General features: G+C 33.0%; 2 protein-coding genes across 3 annotated transcripts in view; one reads left to right on the forward strand and one right to left on the reverse strand.

The window, feature by feature from the left end:
- Positions 1–427: 427 nt before the first annotated feature.
- Positions 428–5,842, reverse strand: LOC133191181 (large ribosomal subunit protein eL30-like). The gene is made up of 5 exons (XM_061326904.1): positions 5,824–5,842; positions 5,465–5,511; positions 4,313–4,458; positions 705–835; positions 428–512 (listed from the first exon to the last, which is right to left on the reverse strand). Exons 2-5 carry the CDS (start codon positions 5,483–5,485, stop codon positions 463–465), a joined length of 348 nt encoding a protein of 115 aa, XP_061182888.1. The 5' UTR covers positions 5,486–5,511; positions 5,824–5,842; the 3' UTR covers positions 428–462.
- Positions 5,843–5,932: 90 nt separating this feature from the next.
- LOC133191182 (WD repeat-containing protein 35-like) overlaps positions 5,933–25,109 on the forward strand; it is a 28,852-nt gene continuing 9,675 nt past the window's right edge. Inside the window, exons 1-26 of one of the 2 annotated variants that reach the window (XM_061326905.1) lie at positions 5,933–6,018; positions 7,094–7,211; positions 7,638–7,712; positions 7,846–7,938; positions 8,045–8,146; positions 9,137–9,216; positions 9,396–9,476; positions 9,610–9,775; positions 10,870–11,015; positions 11,123–11,248; positions 11,679–11,771; positions 11,934–12,026; positions 12,308–12,504; positions 13,973–14,045; positions 14,481–14,501; positions 16,873–16,926; positions 17,046–17,155; positions 17,767–17,908; positions 20,458–20,526; positions 21,698–21,826; positions 21,920–22,008; positions 22,265–22,382; positions 22,561–22,646; positions 22,902–23,045; positions 23,393–23,525; positions 23,607–23,669. In XM_061326905.1, the coding sequence (XP_061182889.1) occupies positions 5,995–6,018; positions 7,094–7,211; positions 7,638–7,712; positions 7,846–7,938; positions 8,045–8,146; positions 9,137–9,216; positions 9,396–9,476; positions 9,610–9,775; positions 10,870–11,015; positions 11,123–11,248; positions 11,679–11,771; positions 11,934–12,026; positions 12,308–12,504; positions 13,973–14,045; positions 14,481–14,501; positions 16,873–16,926; positions 17,046–17,155; positions 17,767–17,908; positions 20,458–20,526; positions 21,698–21,826; positions 21,920–22,008; positions 22,265–22,382; positions 22,561–22,646; positions 22,902–23,045; positions 23,393–23,525; positions 23,607–23,669 (2,625 nt within the window). In that variant the 5' untranslated portion in view covers positions 5,933–5,994. The remainder of the gene's footprint in view (positions 6,019–7,093; positions 7,212–7,637; positions 7,713–7,845; positions 7,939–8,044; positions 8,147–9,136; positions 9,217–9,395; positions 9,477–9,609; positions 9,776–10,869; positions 11,016–11,122; positions 11,249–11,678; positions 11,772–11,933; positions 12,027–12,307; positions 12,505–13,972; positions 14,046–14,480; positions 14,502–16,872; positions 16,927–17,045; positions 17,156–17,766; positions 17,909–20,457; positions 20,527–21,697; positions 21,827–21,919; positions 22,009–22,264; positions 22,383–22,560; positions 22,647–22,901; positions 23,046–23,392; positions 23,526–23,606; positions 23,670–25,109) is intronic. The other variant, XM_061326907.1, reaches the window with a different exon arrangement.

A 25,109-nucleotide genomic window follows, 5' to 3' on the forward strand; every position in this document is an offset into this window, starting at 1 on the left:
CATGCATGTGTTTACGTCATCTCCATAAACAGCATCCAAACTCTGTTCACCAACCGGAAAACTGGTTTTACAACACAAAGTGCCATGTACACTTCTCTGGTAGAATAGAGTACGGTAGATGGATTTTGAATTGGCTAAAAGACCGGAATTTTGTCTAATCCTGTCAATTTCTATGGAACCATTGGTGTCCACATTAGACACTTTTACTGTATTTTAAGTAAAGCCTTATATTTATTAACTGCAACATTCAAACATTGGTACTGAAATTTTAAACCCACTGATATTTAAATTTTGCTTTCTACTATGGGGTAAAAAAAAATTACAGAAACAAGTGCCTGAGCCCACACCCCCATCCACCAGGACCAATGGGAAAAACAACACTCTGCAAATTTGTAAGCAGAGTTTAAAAAGAAAAACAAATTAAAAATCAACTAAAACTGAATTTATTTTAGCTGAATGACATTACTGGCCTCCTTCTTGTGATGGCATGCTTCTGATGATGTCAGAATCACCTGAAAGATAAAAATAACATCATCTAAAACCAGGTTTCTTGTACATAGAATTGTGGCATGAGAATGTGCAACTTTTTTTCCAGTGAGAAATAAGAATTGCTGGTAAAACAAATAAAATTACACAGTTATTCCTCCAAACACAGTGAAAAATCATAAGAAGCAAATTTTTTATAGCAGATAGTGCGATATTACCTGGATCAGTAATGCTCATTGTGCAGACTCGGAAATATTTTCCACAGGCTGTTCCCAACTCAATGTTGTTCCCTGTGTAATGGTGGACACCAGTCTTGGCCAACATGGCATAGTACTCAATCTCACTTTTCCTGTAAGATCACATACATTATCTGCTTATGTTTATCACTAAAAGCAATCATTGATGGCATGTTTGAATTCTTCACTAGAAAATTACACCTAAAATTAACATTATCTTAGTCTTTGTCTCATGTAAACTCATCAAATCATACACATGCACTTTAAAGTTACCTGTTTTAGTCAACCCTGAAATTCAAACAAGCTAGAGATTCTTGCCCCTTTTCAGGTTCACAAACAGACATGTAAAATGAAACATTTCCTGTGGTTCACACTGTTCACCTGAAAAGTTCAGACTTGGGTAAAGAACAAATGCTCTGTTTTATGGAGTCAAAAATGTTTCCTACTCAAACCCTGAATGATGAAATGATGCTCTGCATGCTTCATAACTGTAATTACAAGTGATGTTCACAAATAAATGTGCAATTTTTTCCATCTGTATGCAAATCTCCTTTGATGACATTGTACAAGTCAATAATTACTTAACTTTTCCTGTTAATTTACACAGTTTTACTCCTTGATTTTTAAAAGTTTTTTTCTTAATATCTTTTTTTTCTCCAAAAGATATCACAATAATGTATTACAGTGCGGACTCGTTATTACGATGTTCATTTTGTCACGGTAAAATATCGTAATACCGAGGGCAACGTAATAAAAGTTCCCAATAAAATCCAGTAAAACATCATTTTGAAAGCTTGTTGTTGTATTAGGAGGTGTATTTTTCTGGTTTTGTTTCCTTCTTCTGTTCAAATTCTTCATTAAAATGCTATATACATATAATTTATTAATAACTTATCTTGAATAGATACCTTCATGATGCTATTTCTTCTATTTCCTTCATTTTAAAAGAAATGTGCACATTTTTTTAATAAAAACTTCGGCAATCTTCATTTATCTGCCGCCATTTCCTTTTACTTTTACTTTCGTTTCTGTCTAAATAATGCGTTCGTAAAATTTTCAATGTCTTCGTATCGTTACTACATAACAACAATACATCACTGGGCGGTTTTGGGTGTTCAATGAGCTTAGAGCTGCAGTGAACAACTGATGAAAGTGGGCAGTGTGATAGGCATATTCCTGAACAGGATTTGAGAACACACAAGCTAAATGTCAAAATAAATTTGAATTTTTAAATTACTGAACAGAGTTCAATTAGCAGTTCAGCAATTATCGATCTGCATTTCTGTTGACACCTGTGAGGTAGTCCAAGCCACTATCAAAGCTGTTAAAACGTTACTGGTGTTCAAATTTTGCCAAAATTATGTTTGATACCCAAGCTGTCAATTCCCGCTGTTTAATTGCAAACGAAATCGCACATTACGTATTTAACATACAAGCATACGATTAAATGTAACCCTTTATTTAACAAATTAATTTTACTTATTAACCATAGTAAAAAAAATAATAAAATAAACTTTACAGAGATAGATAAACTAGAGACTACATTTATAAATAAACAGTTTAATTGTTTAACAATGGCTTTGACACGTCTCCAATTCTGCTGACCTCGCTAGAACAGTCAAGGTGTGTGCAGTCAAGCGTCACTAATCACTTAACGGCCCTGCAAGTTAACACTCTGTCAGAGCACAGGTGTTTCAATGTTTATTTAGCGTCTCCTTAATTGTCTACAGTCGATAAACACTGAATAAACACGGGGTGAAAAAAATTCTGGACAGAATTTTAACATAATAATACCGAGTCCAGGCATTTTAGGACATCCTAATAAACAAGTTCTATTTTGTATAGATTTGTTAAGAATTTACATCATAATAAGCGTTCTATCTTATAAAACCGTCACCGTAATAACGAGTCCGCACTGTATCATTGTGAGGTCACATTTTTTGCAAGGACACATGAAATGTAAGATGACAGTGAATTGTAAATATAGGAATTCAGTGACTATAAATGAATTGATTTTTACATATATATATTATTCCCCATATCAATGTAATCATTATTTCCATCTTTTAAGTCTTTTAATATCTGAATGCCAAATGAAAATTTGTATTGAATGCCGTTCTTCAAATAAACAATTGCAATACAGTGCAGACTCGTTATTACGGTGATGGTTTTATAAGATAGAACGCTTATTACGTTGTAAATTCAAAGCACAAAACCATTTCTTAACAAATCTATACAAAATAGAACTGTTTATTACGATGTCCTAAAATGCCGGGACTCGGTATTACGATGTAAAAATTCTGTCCAAATTTTTTTCTCACCCCCGTGTTTATTCAGTGTTGATCGACTGTAGACACTTAAGGAGACGCTAAATAAACATTGAAACACCTGTGCTCTGACAGTGTTAACTTGCAGGGCCGTTAGGTGATTAGTGACGCTTGACTGCACACACCTTGACTGTTCTAGCGAGGTCAGCAGAATTGGAGACGTGTCAAAGCCATTGTTAAACAATTAAGCTGTTTATTTATAAATGTAGTCTCTAGTTTATCTATCTCTGTAAAGTTTATTATTATTTTTTTTTTTTTACTATGGATAATAAGTAAAGTTTATTTATTAAATAAAGGGTTACATTTAATCATATGCATGTATGTTAAATACGTAATGTGTAATTTCGGTTGCAGTTAAACAGTGGGAATTGACAGCTTGGGTATCAAACATAATTTTGGCAAAATTCGAACTCCACTAACGTTTTAACAGCTTGGATAGTGGCTTGGACTACCTCACAGATGTCAGCAGAAATACAAATCGATAACTGCTGAACTGCTAATTGAACTCTGTTCAGTAATTTAAAAATTCAAATTTATTTTGACATTTAGCTTGTGTGTTCTCAAATCCTGTCCAGGAATATGCCTATCACACTGCCCACTTTCATCAGTTGTTCACTGCAGCTCTAAGCTCATTGAACACCCCAAACCGCCCAGTGATGTATTGTTGTTATTTATGTAGTAACGATACGAAAACATTGAAAATTTTATGAACGCATTATCTAGACAGAAACGAAAGTAAAAGGAAATGGCGGCAGATAAATGAAGATTGCCGAAGTTTTTACAGAAAATGTGCACATTTCTTTTAAAATGAAGGAAATAGAAGAAATAGCATCATGAAGGTATCTATTCAAGATAAGTTATTAATAAATTATATGTATATAGGGTTTTAATGAAGAATTTGAACAGAAGAAGGAAACAAAAGGAGAAAAATACACCCCCTAGTACAACAAAAAGCTTTCAAAACGATGTTTTACTGGATTTTATTGGGAACTTTTATTACGTTGCCCTCGGTATTACGATATTTTACCGTGACAAAATGAACATCGTAATAACGAGTCCGCACTGTACTATATATTTATATAATAACATGAAAAAGACGGACAAACCCAGGATCAGAAAAGCTCTATCCTGCATTTTTAGCAGGAGAACTTAAAACCTTTTGACTTCATCTTCACCTTTTAAAGACTCCGAAGCCAAGAAAACATTTGAAAATATACTGTAACATAAAATTTGAAATTATGAAGCCTTTTCTTTGCTTCATACCTGAGAGGAGGAGTGTTGTTGGCAATTATGACCACTTTGGCTTTGCCAAGTCTTAAGGTTTTCAGGGTTTGTCTGTATCCTAGAACATATTTCCCCGATTTCATCACCAAGGCAAGCCTTGAGTTAATGTTTTCAATGCTCTTTTTCTATAAAATAAACAAATTAAAATTTAACAATACAAACATTTTCAAAACATTACCATTATATCCAAAATACTGAAATATCTTTAAAAAATATTATCCAAAAGCATTTACAATTTGAACATTTTATTACTATTGCTTATAATAGTGATGCATCACATATAAAACTTTATTGCAGTAACAAGCTGTTTTCCAGTTTTAAAAAAAGGGAATGACTTTACTTTACCGGTCACCAGAAAAACGCGCTAAAATATAGTGTCGCCGTAGGCGACTTCAATATATATGAGATCGCGTGAGCGATAAAAAAATTAAAAAATATGAGGTTTTAAGCCTTTTTGACCCAACATTCGAATTCTACAGTTAAAAGTTTAGTTTAAAACTTCATTTATAAACGAAGTTTTTAACCTCGTTTTCTGAAAAAAAGTAATAAATGTTGTTTATTCAGTGAAAAGGAGACAAAAAAATAATTGTGAACGAAGCGCGTGCGGCGCATGCTTAGTGCCGTTTCTTTCGTACTTAGCCATTTTTTTTCATGTAAACAAACCAACGAGATGTCGTTGAAGCTGAATTAAGATCTTGCAAAAAATACAGATGCAACTGAATTTCTTAATTAATCTAAAAGAACAAGACACTAACCCTAATCTCTCGGATGGTATGCGAGGACTAACCCAAATCTCCCAGGCGGATGCTAGACCATGCTTGACTAACCCATGTGCGAGGACTAACCCTAATCTCTCGGATATATGCGAGACTAACCCTAATCAGTCGAAAACTTATGCAAGGACTAACCCTAATCTTTCAGGTGGGTGCAAGACTAACCCTAACCAGTCGAAAAATGTGCAAAACCAACCCTAATCAGTTGAGTGACGTAAATCTTACGTCATAGTGCAATGAGCGCGCGGATCTTGCGGATCTGGGGACCGGTAAAGTAAATTCTACCCAAAAAAAGACAAACTTCCTTTTCTTTCTATTTTTCTTTTTTTTAATTTTGATGTACTTGATAATGACTTACTGTTTTCTTCTGTGGTGCCATAGTGTTCACTATTCAGTAAGCTACACCTATAAAATAAAAATTACATGTAATTATAAAAGTTGAAATCATACCTCATTCTAAAATTTTATCATAATGCACGTTGATACCGACTCAATGAATAATATTTATTAACAGATTCATAACTAATTAGCACCCCCCCCCCCTTTTTTTTAATCTAAGCTTTGATGGTCCAAATTTGCATTTCATATTTCCTAACGTACACAGTGTGCCTCATTGATATATAAATACACATATAATGCTTATCATGTCTTCATTATTTTATAAGAATAACAAAAAATGACAAATATATTTTAGAGCTAGAATCCAACACTCCTCACCCCAAGAGCACGTTGTCGGAAAGAACATTTACCCATGATTCAACGCAAATCTCGACATACATATCGTCGAAATCTCGCATTCCAACGCAATGGCGTCGAAGAGTTGTTGAAAGCAGTTGTCACACATAAGATATCAAAATATTTAGTGTTCCAGAAGAAAACAACTAAAAAATGTTTGTTTACTTGAGTAAAAAGGTATTTATGCTTTTTCCAAGGATGTTTTTAGTTACAGAATTTGAATCTAAAAGCAGAATTATTTTCAGAAATTTGTTGCCAATGAAGCTAAACATGCTCAATATCACTGATAATAAATACTTATTTCATGTTTGAATATTTACACTCTTTTTTTTTGTTTGTTTATTACTATCAAACCATACAATGGCCCATGAAGTACATTTACACATTTACCATATATACAGAATATCAGGTCAAGTACGGAAGAGTAGTATATATATATAAAAAATTATAACATGTTGACGGTGCGACCGTTCGGGCGAGCGCATTGTTCACTTCTTTCATTAAGATTTTCCTCTTCAAACCACACGAGACATTTGGAATGTATAGACTGTGACGTCACATGACGTCGTATGTTAGCTGCATTTCCATAAACAAAGTTTAAAAAGTGCAAAGATTTTAACAAAGAACGTGTAATCTACTATCTGTATGCTATATCCCTCACATTTATAAGTATTTACATTAGAAAAATATTTCTTATCAATAAGTTTCATACGTAATTAGGAAAAAAATGTGCACTCCATTACATAACGGAATTCTTCACCTAGAGTGCTTTTATTACATAAATTACATATTCTTAAAGATATGTCAGTATTAGTCCATCTACCAGCTTCGACTGGAAGTCTGTGGTTACAAATTCTAAATTTTGTTAATATAATTCTCAAATCTTTTGTAAGTTTACTTAGGTACATTTCTCGCCCAAAACTGTTCTTAAAAATCCTATAATTTAAACATTTAGATGAATTTTCTATGCTCATAAACCGTTCTTGTGTAAATTGACTCAACAATGTTTTGTTAACATGTCTTCTAACTTATATATATTTAATATCTGTGACTTATAACTATAAATATAATGATACATTAGACAGTGCAGCTTTCAGTGAGAGTGGAACAATAATTACAAGCATTTCTAAATAATTCTAATGAAATTGGTTAATCAAGGTGCATTCCTTAATTTTGGATCAGTTAATTTTTGCAAAGATATTAATGTTATTTTTTTTATTTGAAATTAACATACACCAATGTTTCTTTAAAGATTGCCATTCCAAACAATACAAAACTTAGATATGTATCCTGGAATAAAGAGCAGGGGTATATAGCCTGTGGAGGAGAGGAGGGACTTCTGAAGGTACTCAGACTGGAAACTCAGACAGGTATTACTCTCATTTATATAGTACCCATTTATCTATATCCATTTATCTGATACCCATTTAGTTCAGATGATTGAATTTTATATTATTTTAAGAAAAACACAGTTTTAAGGCAATTGAGACATTTTATTGTTAAAAATTAAGTCCCAGAAAATAAATTTTAATTGTTTTTTTTTTTTTATTTATATATATAGAATTAGATTTAATTGTGTACAGTAAAATGCAATTATAGTGAACACGCTTATAGCGAATTCATGCTTAAAGTGAAGTGAATTTCAATCTCCAGGGTTTTACATCATATTGTAATCTTCACAGATATAAGATAAATCAAATTACATTTATAACGAAACAAAATTGCTCATCCCTGTCACTTCGCTATAAGCATGTTTTACTGTATTTGGAACTAAAATGTTATGCTTGAAATTTCAGGGAAAGATGTGAAGGTGAAAGGACTGGCAGCTCCCAGTAACTTATCTATGAATCAGACCCTTGAGGGCCACAGTGGTAAGTGATATACTGTATATACCTAAGGGAATTCAATTTGAAAATCAATACATTTACACCTTCATTAATGACAGAATTTGCCAAAGGTGAAATAAACATATTTACCTATGTTTGTAAATTTTGAATACTACAGGAGCGGTGCAGGTTGTAACTTGGAATGAGCATTATCAGAAACTGACCACTAGTGACCAGTATGGACTCATCATTGTGTGGATGTTATACAAAGGTAAAATTTAAAAAGTCAATTTTTCTAACTGATGAAAATAATATCAGCAAGTAGATTTTAGTTGAAATGTGAAAAGAAGAGACATACATTCAGGTTTTGTTTTCAGGTTCTTGGTACGAAGAAATGATTAACAATAGGAACAAGTCTGTCGTACGAAGTATGGGCTGGAATGCAGATGGACAGAAAATCTGCATTGTGTATGAAGATGGTGGGTTGTTAAACTTCTCTGACTCCAGAATACAGGGTTTCAGATTGCTGCCAGCCATTTGCCAATAAAATGGCTAAAGAAATTAAAATTAAACAGCCAAAATAGCCTGTATGTTTAGCACTAAGCAGACATAATTACGAATTAAATTCTGTATGAAGTGGCTTGTCATTTTTTTTTTCCATCAAATTAATTTTACTACTTTCCACAACTGTAGATTTCATCAGCCAATGACAATCATATATTAGATCTTGATCCCCAGATTGATTTATTTGATTAATTGTTCCTGATATGCTTTTCCTACCAGTATCAACATGGAGTAGCAGACAAGCAAATGCCACCAAAGAATATATTCCTCATTGAATATATTATTTACAACATGTTTTGGGCAGCAAACTCTTCAGTTTAGGGACAAGAGATCAAAAGAATGACACCAGTGAAACTGAAGAATCTGGGAAAAAACAGAGAAAATCAAATGGAGAGAGACTCAAAAATTTCAGAGTAAATTGCCTAGCATAAACCCATAGAATGACAGTGTTTAACTGGCTAGATCAGTTAATGAGAATCCCGGAGAAACATCTGGCAACTTTGAATTTGAAGATTCTTTGGAAATTTGGAAAACGAAAACCACATTTAATTTTTGTCCAAAATAAAATGCATGATTCACAATCCATTGTTCAGTATCTTATTTTTAATTATTACTTTGTTTGCATTCACCTGACTTCATATTATCTTAAATTAGTTGGCCTATAATTTTAGGAGATTTAGGACAAAATGGTCTATTATTTTTCTGGTAAATATGCCAGGTGTTCTACAGTTACTTATTTCAATCTGAAACCCTGGAATATATATTTTTTCTAGATACTTCAACTTGTCATGTTTTATGATGTTGAATTACAATGAAAAGCTTAATAATGGGATAGTTTATTGCTGCTTAAATTAAGACTGCTAAGAGAAGTATGTGATGACTAATTATAGAACTTTGATCTACAGGCTGTGTTATTGTGGGCTCAGTGGATGGAAACAGGATATGGGGGAAAGAATTAAGGGGTCAACAGCTGGCTCATGTTGTGGTAAGTTTCCAAAATCTCATTGCTTTAGCTCATATTTCATAAAAAAAAGCATTGACTTTATTATTACTCAAGTGAGAAATACTGAAAAATACTGACCCGTGTAAAATATTTTAAAAACTAAAACTGTTTAGAGAATGTGTCTCTTGTTTCATGTCAAAATAATATTTTTCTCTTAATAGTGGTCTCCTGATGGAAAAGTCCTCTTGTTTGGAATGACCAATGGTGAGGTTCACATATATGACAACATGGGGAATTTCATTGTAAGTTTATACTGTATTATTTAAGTTGAATTATATGCACCTGTAACAGCTTCTGGACTATTTTCCTGAGACTAGTCTATGTATCACAGTAGTATATAACATGTCTGAGATTTTGCATTTTTTGAATTTTTAGTCCAAGTTGAATATTTACTGCCTATCTGGTGTCAGTGGGGCCATTCATATCGCTGGTATCGCCTGGTACAATGGCCTTAATGGCTACCTTGAACCCAACTGTCCATCTCTGGCTATCTGTTTTGAATCTGGTCGCTGTCAAATCATGAAGAATGAAATTGATGAAAGTAAGTATCTCAGTAGATATAGCATGTTATTTCTATACAACAATACTATTTTATTATATTTATTGCTGAAACAGAAAACCAAATATGTTTGAAGTAGGAATGTTATATTTGTCAATAATTCATATTTGAATATTCAGTAAGAGTATTCGAATTTATTCATAAAATCATCATCCATTATGCCCATTGTCCTACCCTCAAAGCTTGTTTTGCACTGTTACATGTATTTGGAAGTAAAACTGGGTGTAGATTTTCAGCTAAGGAATTCAAAATCTTCACATCTTTTGTCTAACAAGGAATGCTTTTTGTTGTCCCCATTTTAGATCTGCCCGCATTACAAGTTGGAAATTTGTACCCAGGTACCACAAAATTCAAAATCTCAGAAAATCTGTCTAAATACTACACTGAGTGTTCACACATCACTGAATATCCAGTACTTTCCCTCTTAAAATACCACAAACATTTGATTTCAGGGATAGTTGATTTATTCTTCTGATACAACTCAAAATGAAATATTTTAGATCTATATGCAGAAGGATCGGCTGACCACTATTAAATGAGAAGGACAATCCCGGCACTGTTCGAATTAAATTCATCATAGTTATATCATTTTTGTGTATTCTAAGAAATCAAATATTAGAATCATTCATTAATATTTGATTATCAAATCTTCAAAGGAATATTTCTTGATATCCCTAGTTTGAAGGCTTTTTAAGGGGTTGAGCAAGGATTGTTGTTAATGAATTGTTATAGAAATAAACAGTATGGATACATCAGTATAGCTTAAGATAAAAAGGTGATCAAGATCCTTACCAAAAGTCATTTGGACAAAGTCAAGGTCACAGAGATTGGAAATGTAAAATTCTTCTTCTGTCTATAACTTTGTAATGGACAAATATTAGAAGGTTGTATTTGATCTGGAAATTTGGACTAGGTTTAGGTCACAGAAATTAGGAGAACCCATTTCAGCTGTGCTCACATCTTGTTTTTACATGTAAAGAAACAACTTAGAAATTTGACACTATGAGAAAAATATAAATTTTCCATCCTTTCACTGAAAAAGCAATGAAATTAAAAGAAATGTGTCTGCTGAACAGATCCCATTTTGATTGACACTGGGATGATGGTGGCTCAGATTCAGTGGAACCACTGCGGGTCAGTTTTGGCAGTGGCTGGGTCACAGAGAGCTCTGGGTCAAGAAAAAGAGGTCAATGTTGTCCAGTTTTACAATCCTTTTGGAGAGGTAAGGAAGAATTTACTGTTGAAATATTTAACACTTTGCTGAAGAAGCTTTATATAGCTGACACATAACTATGCCACTGGTTTTAATGTACCACATTGTATTTTTAGCATCTGAGGACTTTGAAAGTGCCTGGAAAACAAATGTATAGCTGTTCTTGGGAGGGTGGCAGTCTGAGAATTGCACTGGCTGTAGACAGTTTCATCTACTTTGCTAACATTAGGCCTGATTACAAGGTGTGTGTCTAAGTATGAACGCTTTTAAAGCAGAAAATTTGAAATGATAGAACACATAACAAATCCTTTCTTTGTCATTTTTGATGTGCTACTTTCATGCATTTGGTTGAAACAAATTATAATTAACTGGTTAGTACTTGCATTATGATTTTTACATTCCAGTTTTAATACATCTTCTTTTATCTATTTTTTAATTCATATAAGCTAATTTTTTCTTCAAGGAATTCCAGTGTATCAATTGATAGGGAAAGTTTTTTTTTTTTTTTTTTTTTTAATATTTATCTCAGACTAATAAAGATTCTCAGTAATTCATATTTTAATTAATGTGCTGATTTTGGGAGATTACTTCAAACTTGGTGTCAATAAAAATATCTTGACTTTTGAAAGAAATCAAGTTTTATATACATGTACTATAATTTTCATTTTGTAGTGGGGTTTCTGTTCCAACACAGTGGTGTACTCCTTTACAAAACCAGAGAGGGTGGAACATTGTGTGATTTTCTGGGACACCAAGAATGGAGAGGTACAATCTACATGTACATGTGTACTCAGTGTTTCAACCATTTTGAAAAGATACACATTTAGTACTTAATACGAAGTGATATGTTAATGTTAAGTAGGTTCCATGTACATATACATTGTATATTTGGATATTCAAATGAAACTGTTTCTTTTTTTATCACAGAAATATGTTAAGTATGTAAGGAATCTCATTGCCATAACAGCATGTGGCGATTACTGTTGCCTGGCAACCAAAGCAGATGAGACTACTGGACAGGTACATAATAGGAAGGTGTTTCTGTTGTGTAACGGTTTGATTAATCATAGTATGTTTGTATATTTCTTTCAAGGGACAATTTCACTTGAGACACATTAATTATTAAACAGTATTATTAATAAAAAAAACCCAGATATAATAAAAGCATGTGTACATATTACATAATTTTGTAGGGTAGATGTATATGGTAATAAATTTATGATGATGAATATTTTGTCACTGCATGCATGTGCTTTTATATGTGAGGTGTTCTACATGTATATCAAATTCTACCATTGCAGTTTGTCTTGGTACTTTGCAATTCTATTGGAACACCACTGGATTCCAAGTATGTAGAAATTGACCCAGTATATCTAACCATGACAAAGACACACATCATGTGTGCTTCCAAAGAGGCTCTTTACACCTGGCAGTTTAAGAATCCTAAGAAACTCGCCACCCTGGATATGCCGGGACGCCGTCGTACAGGAACAGAGAGGTAAATCAGTGACAGAGAAGCACCTTACTGATAACATAATAAGATTTATATACATATATCTTAACACTGGCGGAACCTCAATTTTAGCTCACCTGAGCTGAAGGCTCAAGTGAGCTTTTCTGATCAAAAGTTGTCTCATCATCGTTGTAAATTTTCATCTTCTCCAGAACCACTGGGCCAATTTCAACCAAACTTGGCACAGAGTATCCTTGGGTAAAGAGATTCAAGTTTTTTTTTCAAATGAAGGGCCACCGCCTCTTCCAAGGGGAGGTAATTGAGAAACGATGAAAATTGGGTGGGGTAATTTAAAAATCTTCTGAAAAGGTAAAACTTTTGTGAAAGCTTTCTGGGGGTAGTTAGATTCAAGTTTGTTCAAATCATGACCCCTGTGTAACGTTTTCGGGTATAGCTGTTGTTTTTGAATATTCTTTTACCCGCTTGATGGGTTACGTTACAAATATTGTTTGTGGGTCTCTTATTTCTGAGATTTACCTTAATTAATTAAAGAGATTTGTTTAACTTTAAAAATGAATTTATTAAAACAATAATTATGATTAATAAATACAATCAAGAAACAATTATGGGTAATGGGTCAGGACGTATAAATAACAATAATCAGTTGGTTGGGTCACCCATGGATCAATTTACCCAATGAAAACATATGGGTGGCATCAGATTCTTACCCATAATTATGGGTGTAAATGAGTTGGGAATATTGGAGCAGTTCAGTCAAGGTGTTAATATGACTGACCAACATCCCAAACTGAAGAGGACGTTCAAAACGTCGCCTTTATATACCTTTCGTATAACGGTGCGAATTACTTCACGCGCGAATAACAAGCGGTACCGCTAGTATTCGCGCGATGTTTGTATAGTTAAACTTTTGCACCAAGTAAAGGCTTTAACATTACAAAGGCGGGAAAAGGGATGAATTGTTGTTTGGAAATTGTTTTGGAGACGATGCCAAGTTGATTTTGGGTATGTCAGTCGAATAACATAGCCAGGTGGCCATTTGTTATTACGAGATGGCTGATATATGGAGGAAATTCGGGTTTGTACAATACATACAGACGATATTCATGAAATAAACATATAAGATGAAATATAAAGAATACATTGATAATATAAAATAGTTGGTGATCCAACCATGATATCTACAAATAAAATTACGACTTATAGATTTAATATTTAGGGCATAAATTAGGGTGATCCAATCTATGGGTTGTTTATGGTTGGGGGAAAATCTGTAACACCTATCTAAATTTTACATAGGAATATATTGGGAAAAAATCTGCTGATAAAGAACAGAAGGGTTCATTGTTATTCAGGTGAGCGTTGTGGACCATGGGCCTCTTGTGTTAATATAGTCCACAACATGGCTACCTTAAAGGGTCATTTAAGCATGATTCCTTACTTACGTGTCAATAGTGAAACCATCTTATACTGTATTTGTATGTAACTTTCACAGACTGTATCACATTGATGACCAGCCCACTGGAGCGACAGCCACAGAGGAGGTGGACTTCAGTAAAGCTTTCAATGTAAGTATTAGTCATCATTGATTTCAGTCAGTCTTTGCTTGTATACTACAGCATATAAATTCTTCAATTAAAGAAATAGAGACTTTGTATAAGTAATAAATAATTTATGGTGCTATTCACTTTCTACTATAGTCTGAATCATTTTGTTTGTTTTTATTTACAACTATGTATTATTTTTATGGAATTTGCAAGATATTGAGACTCTCTACTCAGCTTTTTAGTATTTCTTTACTTGAACTTCTTATCATTACTACTGTGGGTAATTAAGCTACCATGTAGTACATGTTATAAAAGATGTTAAAATTCTGCAAAGAATGTACTGTTAGAATTCTTATACAGCAAGTACATGCAGTGTATACTGCACCTTTCCACCAGAAATGTAGTACATTTTACCCGTAAGACAGAGCGTTAATCTAAGTCCCTCCTTCTTGACAGAGGTTTCACCTGAGGAACAAGGTACAGGCAGAATGGCCATTTCTTATTAATGTCTAGCTTGTTACTACGCTGCTGTGTTGCTATTTTTGTTACATTACTTATGTGTATATTTACTGAAATGTATTTGGTTGGTCTTTTTATCTCACTGCATCAATTGTCTAGTATCGTAACATTCTGGTCATCATTTAGACTCTTAGATCAATTATTTGCACAGTTTACAATGGGGACAAAAGATTTCAATACTGATACTACATGTACATGAATTGGATTTGTTTTGTCAAACAGTAGAAAATTGATACAGTCTATTACTTAGCATTAAGCTGTAAATTTATAAAGTTAATCCTGTCTTAACACAGATGGCTTTTATGACAAATTGTATAAGGTGTGTTGGTGCCCTATGAAATTTTTTCTGCACTAACTATCCTGTTATAAAATGACAAACTTCAAAAATTATTTCAGTTCAATGATTCAGTATGGATTTCATGGTAAATAGACAAAGTATTGCGTCTTTGAATAAATTAAGGCTGTTTAAATAATAATCCCTATAATTAAAAGAAAAGCTGTTGCTATCCAACATGAGCATTAATTTTGCTTGTTTGCTGATGTCGTTGCACTTGTATTGCATACCATGTATGTGACTTCATAATAAAAATCATTCCTTTAACCGTTTGACCTCCCTGTCTGTGTTGTGGTATCTTAAATGCAGAAGCCTTTCAATACACTTCATAAGAAAAAATATATATCAAAAGTAAATATTTCAGAAAATAAGTCACTGTTGTAGATGCATCATTGGCATAGCTTCAATCAAGCTGATGAGGTGACTGCTTCATTAAACCCTTAATTTATACCAAAACAAAATCCTCCAGCTAGAAAGGCAGACTGAATCAAAATCTAATAAATTTATGTACAATGGCCCTCATTTGTATTGTATAATTAGACAAAAAAAGGAATAATTAATAAATATGAACAGATGGACTATAATTTACAATTACATGTACATTAAAGATATCAAATTTATCTCGAGAATAAATTTATCTCGAGAATATGACTCTACAAATTTTTCAAACTTCTTTTGGTTTAAGGAATTAGTACTAGTATAGGTATTTAAAACCAGAAAGTATTCTCCAAGGCTCCACTTAAAAAATTTAGTCATAGCTAGATTCCAGGTTATGATATAAAATTTGCCTCAGATACAACACGACTTGAATTCTGCCCTCTAAAACCAAGCATCAACTCACTATTATGACTAGACTTTCATCTGTTGGTTATGACTTTATGTTTTGGGTTTGAGTTGAAATACATGTACATGTAGTAATGAGTTGATAAGGCTATGAGTTCACTAAAAATCTAAAAAAAAAAAAAAAAAAAACTATACACATGTAAATATTGACAGTGACAGACATTCTGGTTTCCCCTTCCATGTGAAAGTAATAATTGTCACACAGGAAGGAATATTGATTTACAGTATCACTCAGCAATTCTGACTGACCCTGGTGATTCACTTTAGCTCTGTTTTACAGTAAATGTGCTTACAATTAGAGTAAAAAAAGTGAGATAAAAAGATCTGGGCTAGTAGATTGGCTGAAGTTAATGCAAGCTGATATGAAATAACATACAGGACTTTTATTTTTTGATATTGTAGCCAAAAAAGGTAATTGGATAAGAATTTTTCTTTCCTTATCTTCATTTAGTATATTGATATCATGTTCATACTGTTGTATGTAGTAATTTTTCTATTTAGACTTTATTTGGATTTTTTTAATTCACTTTGTGTCTTATGAGTTTTATTTTATTATTTTCTTTTATTTAAAAAAATCCCTAATATTTGAAAAACTCTCCGGTGTCAAGAGTGCCCAAAGTTTCATGTGCATCTGGTGATTTTGATAAAGTGTGTTTATAAAGCAAAACTTGAGATTTTTTTTATGCATTCTCAAATGAACTAGGATTATTACAATATGACCTTGATGAGAAGACCTTGAATCAAGGTCAATGTCACAGCACATTGTATTTATTGTATAAGTGTATGTGCATGACTCGCATGGGAATACACATTCTAACTAAATCTATGCGTCTGGTTGAAAGGAATATAATAATGGTGCACACAATTGATTACGTATCATCTAAACAAATTGATTGGGTTTTGCATGAAAATCTCCAACATATTTAGTTTTTTGAGTGGTATAATAATCAGAATGCAGAACTGAATTTTATGTTGCATGTAATTTTGAAGTTGTTCTTAAGGTCAGAAGATAAATACATTCCATGTAAAAAAAAAAAAAAAAAAATCATTTTACTAGAATAATACTCAGTATGACTTTTCTAGAGTCATTATCTAGCTAAAAGCTATCTGAAAATTGTCATCATATTCCACAAAGCTGTATACTATTTATAGGGTACCGAGGATCCTGTTTGTGCCATCTGTGCTTCAGACAAAGTTTTGATTGTGGTAAGAAGCTGTTTTAGGAATAAATAATTTCAAATGTCTTTTCAATAAAGATTCAGTTTTATTTAGTAGTGTGTTAATTATTGATATTAAAACAGTTTTTTTGTTTTTGTACAATGTAGGGGAGAGAATCAGGCACCATCAACAGATACTCCATGCCTATGTTGTCCCTGACACATAAGTATGCCATTGGGTGCCGGCCACACCAGCTGTCCCTCAACTGTACATCAAGGTTTGTATCATAACTATCTCAATGGCTATCCTTTGAAATGAATTTTATTGAATAGTCCCTATTTTTTATCACTTAAGAGAGGATAAATTACTGTAAACCAACTATTATTCGCGTCATCTTTTATTCGCAATTTGTCAGTTTGAAATCAATCTGTGACGATTAATTTTCGCAACTGAAAAAACATTCTCTACAAAAACAAAGCAAAAAAAAGTTTCGCGGTGATAAATATTCGCAATTTGAAGTTCGTGTATATTTCTCGCACGCAAATAAAAGTTGGTTTACAGTATTAAAGTTGCACTGATTTACTGAAAAATTTACGATTTTTATTTATTGTGAATTTTTATAATGTCCTTCTCTTCAATAATTGAATCAAATTTTTTATTATACAGTTGAACTGCGGTATCTCAAACATCCATATCTCATATACCATAGATACGTTGAAGTGCTTTGGAAGTTCCAGCCACTTTTCTTTATGTATTTAAATCTCAATATCTCAAATCCTTGGATATCTCAGAGTTTTTCCAGGCCCCATGGAGTTTGAGATAACAAGTTTGACTAGATATATCACTATTGAAGATAGGGTATTTTAAGAAATGCTGCTACATTTTCAGTCGGTTGGCCATTATTGATATTAGTGGAGTTCTGACCTTCTTTGACCTTGACACAAGAATCACTGACCAAGACGGCAAAGAGATTGTTGGAGAACAGCTGAAGTTTGAGAGAAAAGATGTCTGGGATATGAGATGGGCTGAGGTAAAACTATAAATTAAATGATAATCAATTCAACAAAGTCTGCATTTGATACTCTGTATCTGGGAAGATAGTCAAACCAATTAAACAACCAGAAATGATGAAATTACTTAGAGTCACAAGGAGCATCTTTCAGATATGAAATTACTCACTTTTATTATTTTTTGCTGAAATATATGTAAAACTTGATCAACAGTCTGCTCTCCAATTCATTTTCTCGCTGTTTGATGTCACAATATTTTTAGGGTACTCATAGAAAACAAGGAATCTACTGTAACTGCATTTCAATTAATGTTTTGATTGAAATTTTACTTTTTAGCATATTATTCTACCCCGGGAGCAATTTTTGTTTTCATCACTAAGTTCAGAAGGTTTAGCATATTCAGTCTTGTTCATATTATACAAAAAACGGGCAGAAGACACATCACCTGTATTCCCTATATAAAGTTCAGAAGGTTTTAGCATATTCAGTCTTGTTCATATTATACAAAAAAGGGGCAGAAGACACATCGCCTGTATTCCCTATATAATAGCCCTCAGTATATATGTATTTAGCTTTGATTCCTATGTACAGGTACCTGTATGTACAGTTTGTTAATACTTATTAGGTTTGTTCCTGACTGTCTATAGAAATACATCGGGTTGACCAATCTTGTAGACAGCGAGGCTGATTATTAGTTACAAACCTAATAAATGATATATTTTCTCGGGGATCATAGTATGAGAGACAGTCACATAAACACAAAGGCTCATAGTAGAGTTTATCAGATTATATCACAAAAAAATGACAAGCAAAAAAAAAAATAACAGCAAAAACTCGGGAGGGGTACATGTAGGATCTTCCTGTAGATTTTTGGAAGTATTTTTAATGCAGTTACTGTAACATGGCACTTTTTTCACCCCACTGCATCAAAAAGAGTGGGGGATGGCCTTTGAATGATATTCAGTAAAGTCTATAGCAAAACACTATTCTTAAAACAGTGGAAGCCCCCCTTCCCCTCCCAATCTTGCAGAACAAGGGACCTGCAAGAAGTGATGATCAAAATGAATGAATACAACATACATGTATTTTAATTCAAAATTTAAGGAGGAGAAGGACCTTGAGCTGAAAAAATACTTGTCATTCAATTTTTTCATATTTTGTATATTTCTAATTAAGTATGTCCCACATATCTTAAAGCAGTTATATCATTAGGTTTCTTACCTTATTTTGGAGATATTGATTGACAAATACTATGTCCTACCGTATCCAAGTGGAGTTTTAATTCTCAATGTTTCGGGCTCATTACTCTGTCCATAATGGGATTTTTTAAGCATATATAAAAAATATCAAAGTGGACATGTATCTTTTTAAATATTTCAGAGTATAACTATGATTTAAAATTCGAAAAAGCAAGTTTTGTCTATCACACTGCATCTGGATAGGGAAAATTACGCACTTTTTAAGACAACTAAAACAATAACAAACGTAATTTACAAAAAATTCTATCATTCAATATTTTTTAATTTACGTTGAAATGCAAATCCTTCAAATTATTGATTAACTGTAAAAATTTCGAATGATGAAGCTGACCTTATTATTTCACAGGACATCGTTAAAGAGGACATAAGCATGACAAAAACGTGCCATGTTACATTTCTAGAGTACGGGAAAAACCAACTATGACGTCACACGTAAGCCAAATAAGCGAAATAAGATATACCTACATATGATTTCCGTCATCAGCGATGCAAAAATAATTTTTGTGTTCCCCGTTTCTCAAAATATTTCATCATATTCTGATTATGACCTGTTTTTACATCATAATACCACCCCTGTGTTCACCGAGTATGATCTTGCTGTACTAACAGATCGTGTATGACGTCACCGACTTGTTGGACGCGCAGTTTAGGGAAACAGAGGAGTGGATCAATCTTTTTCATGATTTGTTAATGTTTACAAGAATGTTAAAACTTTTTTATTTTTTTTCTATAAGTTTGTAATTAAAGTTAGAAAATTGTCAAAAAATTATACAAGAATTGATGCTTTATACGTTTTGCACTTATATAAACGGAGACTATGACGTAGTTAAACAGAGTCATGTGACCATGTGTCCTTCATCCCCTTAAGTGTCCCTACATCTTGACGTCTCATCTAATTTCACACAATCAGTCTCACTTTTTACCGTCAAGTTATCTTGAAAAATGTTTTAGGCACCTTTGTTTATTTTTAATAATTTGTTTCTGTTTAGATTCTAATTTGAAACGTTTTTCCTGAGCAAATCAGATGCTGTTATCACTTGTGATGCAGACACAACAATCTCGTGTCATTTCTTAAAAGGGCCACTACTCTAATTTCAAAAGGAATGGAAAGTAATAAATGATTTCTAACATCGTATCAAAATGTAAATGCCACATGTCGGCTGTATTGCTAGATATTAATTCTCACCTGCCGAACATAGAAATATAGTTGGCAGTCACGTGACACTTTAAAGCAGTGAAAGTGTGACATTTCAATCCAATTGAAAATAAAGGGTATACATGTATATAATTATCAGTATCTATAATTACAGGATAACCCAGAGTTGTTTGCAATGACAGAAAAAACAAGGATGTACATATTTAGGAACCTAGACCCAGAGGTAATGTCTCTTACTAATCTTTCATATTTAAACAATGTTCACTGAATCATTTATAGTCCATGTAATGAAAATATTCTTTTACTATGTGGTATCCACAGCAGTGATGTATGCTCTGTCAATAATGTCCTTTTGTAAGGCTTTCGTCATTACTGTGTATGATTGTCAGAATCATTGTTTTGAAGAGACATGGTTTTGCTAATTAATTCTTTACAAAACAATATTGTCATTGATAGAATTTGAAGTAGTTATGTGTGGTTTACACCATATATTGGCAATTGTTGCAAATCCAGTTTTTAAAAATCTCTTTGAATATCAATGTACCAAATCCATTTTTACCACTATTTAAATCCTATGTAGGCATCCAAGGTGAGGATACTGACACCATTAGGATATAGATACCTTATCAGAAAAGTGTTCTAGCCTTTCTTTATCTTTCACAAAACCTGTTTCTTTTTCTGAAGTTCTTCTCCAGGAGTGTGTAGTATATTACTGCATAGGGTGTATGGGAATCATTTAGAAACAAAATCATCAGATTTTATCTATGTAATGATTGCTCCTTCATTAATTTTTTTTTTTACCCGTATTTGTTTTATCAAATCATTTTATAGACATATTCTTTGGTAAAATGATGCATGATGATTATTTGCTAGAAATGACAAGTATTACATGTAGTGACCTTGTCTGAATTTTCACAGGATGTATAACAGTGTGTTAAATATATTATACAAGAAGCACATTTTTTCTGTGTGATACACTTTAACATAATATGTACTGAATGTTAAATAGATTCACACGTGTTTTGAAAAATTCAATCAGTGCTATTTCTTCTTACATTTCTGTATACTGGAAAATTTTTATTGCATGTTGTGTTTTTATTGTGATTAACACATTTTTGTTGTTATCAAACCTGTATTTTATGGATTAATAATTTGCACACTAAGGAGTTTATAAAGGGTGTGAGTGTTAAAAAAGAGAATGAAATAATACTAGTTTACCACTCAGGTGTTTAATTTAAAACGTTTTGTTTTTTCAGCAACCATGTTTATATGCACAGTTTAAAAACTTGATTTGCAAATAAAAGAAAAAAAAAGAGCTCTGCAAACTCTAAAGGTGGTTTAGAATCACATTCTTCTTTTTAAAAAGCAGTGAAACAAGTTTATTAATATTACAGGAGCCTATCTTAAGCAGTGGATATATTTGCCAGTTCAATGACCTGCAGATTAAGTCAGTGTTGCTGGATGAAATAATGAAGGACCCTGAAAATCCTACAAAAGACAACATGGCTGAAATGGAAATTAAGGTGAGTTTTAGATTAATGACATGCCTATCAGCTGTCTCTGTTAAGCTGAAGTGTACAGTTATATATTAATGGTGAGGTTATGATTGTTTTTAGTCTTTGAGAGATACCAGAGATTTACTGGAGAAGGTTGGTATCAATGATGCTCAGCAGTTCATAGAAGACAATCCTCACCCCAGACTCTGGTAATTATGTACAATAATCAGCTTCATGTTTTTTTTTTTTCATTTACATCCATATCCCAAGTTTTAGTCCTCATCTGTATGTACATGTACATACATGTATGTATCAATTTAATTCTTATAATGTCAGTGTTGATGTATATTACAATTCAGTAATTCTCCAGGAATAGCTGTTTACAATGATTAGAAAAGAATTGTATTTGTCTCTTTGAATTTGAATTGTGACAAACATACACTCTAGATAATATTTTTACAACAGGCGACTGCTTGCTGAGTCTGCTCTAGAACAACTGAATCTTAAGGTCGCTGAACAAGCATTTGTCAGATGCAAGGATTACCAAGGAATTGAATTTGTCAAAAGGCTTGGAAATTTACAGGTACTTTGATCTAGTATTTATATTGATTTTAGGCATTAAACTTTGTCCCCATTTTAAGGGGTTTCCAGAGAGTACAAGTTTTATGATTGTTGTAGTTGTCATTCATTTAAAATTTGAAAAGTGAATTTTGTAATTATATGTATATTGATTTTATACATTGTGAGTCAATTTTTTTCAGAATGAAAACATGAAGAAAGCAGAAGTATGTGCTTATTTCAGAAGATTTGAGGAAGCTGAGAGGAAGTATTTAGATATGGACAGAAGGTACTCAGGCTTTATAGACATACTGAATATTTATTATGTCTTCATTGTGTGCATGATGGTAAAATATTTCATATCAGTCTTAAAAATATTAAGAATTATAGAGGTAATGTGTCATTTCCAATAACTTGCACAATAAAACCAACATTTTCGTGATGTGTAGTAGATCTTCACTGCAGAATTCATAACTGTATATCTATCTATTGATAGTTAACATAGACTGGTGCTAGAAGTAAGTGTGTCATTGAATTATTACAGGGACCTGGCTGTGAGTTTAAGGAAGAAGTTGGGAGACTGGTTCCGAGTGGTACAGTTACTGAAGACGGGATCTGGAGGAGATGATGTACAGCTAGAGGAAGCCTGGAACGCCATCGGCGATTATTATGCTGACCGACAAAAATGGTTTGTTTTCATTAGAACAAGTAAAGAAAGATGTGTTTGATTCAACTCCTTGGAGACTTCTAGAGAATAATAAGATATACCTTTATTTCATACATATGCATTGTGCATGTACATGTAAATGGTACATGTACAGTGTGTAATTAACTAGTCTTTTCTGTGCATGAGTTCCCAAGAAAAAAAATGATGATGATTCCTGATATTTTAATATTTGCCATACACATATTTATATTATCATTTTTTAAAATGCATTATCATTCAAATCATATGGATCTACATGCATCTTGGGTGAAAATTAATCATAAATAAATAACTGATTAAATTCCCTGATTGTATTTACTTGATGACAGGCAGCAGGCAGTGACCTACTACGTCCAGGGCAGAAACCAGGAGCGGCTGGCAGAGTGTTATTATACACTGGAAGATTATGGCGGACTGGAGAAAATGGTGCAGGCCCTGCCAGAGAACCACAAGTTACTGCCTGTAGGTTATTAACATTCAATTTTACATCAAGTACTAAGTTTTGTTCGTCAGGATTTTCATGGTTTTATGATATCTTTGTAGGAAATAGCTGAGATGTTTACCACTGTGGGGATGTGTGAACAAGCTGTAGCAGCCTTCACAAGGGTAGGAACTGCTTCACTCTCCCCTCAGCCCCCTTCCTCACCCCTCAGTAAAATTGTAACTTGAGAGGTATCCTATTAGACTTTAGGCACTTTTTGTCTGACCTTCTATCTTATGTTCCTAGCTTTGGAGTTAAGTCCAAGGGGTGTTTTGAAACTGCGTCCACATAACTCTACAAACCTAAAAGTATGAACCCATTGCATGTAACACTTGTAATCAATACGTTCTATTTCCACTATGGAAGAGTTATACTTCTTAGTGCGCTCTTTTGTGAAAAAGTCGGAAAATGTACAAATCTCAGGATTTCTGGGACAAACGTAACATAAACATGTAAACAATATGTTGAATGTCAATGAACAGTTCCTAAGAAAATGCAAATGAAATATTTTATTGTTGTGGACTTTATATAAATCAAGAGTAGGAATGACAACGATATTAATTTATATCTATTGTTGATGGTATGTATCTATTTATCGTATGGTACATCTAAATACAATACACATGCCTCGGAAATGTCATATTTTTATACCCCACGCAACAAGTTGCGTGAGGTATAATGTTTTTGACCCGTCCGTCAGTCAGTCAGTGTGTCAGTCAGTCAGTGTGTCAGTCAGTCAGTCAGTCCGTCAGTCCTGTTTTTTTGTCAGCGCAACTCCTCATAAACCGCTGCACAGAATTTCGTCAAACTTTGCAGATATTTAGGACACAATGTGTAGATGTGCATATTACCAGGAAATTCCGATTCCTTTATTTTTTCTTGGAATTTCGGCACTTTTCAACTTAGATTTTTGGCCATATCTTGAATATAGAGATGAGCAGTTTGTCAGCGCAACTCCTCTTAAACCGCTGCACAGAATTTGGTCAAAGTTTGCAGATATTTAGGACACAATGTGTAGATGTGCATATTACCAGGAAATTCCGATTCCTTTATTTTTTCTTGGAATTTCGGCACTTTTCAACTTAGATTTTTGGCCATATCTTGAATATAGAGATGAACAGTTTGTCAGCGTAACTCCTCTTAAACTGCTGCACAGAATTTGGTCAAACTTTGCAGATATTTAGGACACATTGTGTAGATGTGCATATTACCAGGAAATTCCGATTCCATTATTTTTCTGGGAATTTCGGCACTTTTCAACTTAGATTTTTGGCCATATCTTGAATATGGAGATGAACAGTTTGTCAGCGCAACTCCTCTTAAACTGCTGCACAGAATTTAGTCAAACTTTGCAGATATTTAGTACACAGTGTATAGATGTGCATATTACCAGGAAATTCCGAGTCCATTATTTTTGCCTTAAGAGTTTTAATGCCTATTATTGAAGAAACTTTCCAACTAGGCAATAAGGAAATCCACTGGAATCAGCTTTTGTAATGAAACTTTATGTGAAATATTTATGACCTTAAAAACCCCTATTGATTTTGAGATCAAAATATTAATGA

This window comes from Saccostrea echinata, unplaced genomic scaffold (genome assembly GCF_033153115.1).
Source record: "Saccostrea echinata isolate AGI-Se365-2 ecotype Australia unplaced genomic scaffold, CSIRO_AGI_Sech_v1 ptg000023l, whole genome shotgun sequence".
Lineage (NCBI taxonomy): Eukaryota > Metazoa > Mollusca > Bivalvia > Ostreida > Ostreidae > Saccostrea > Saccostrea echinata.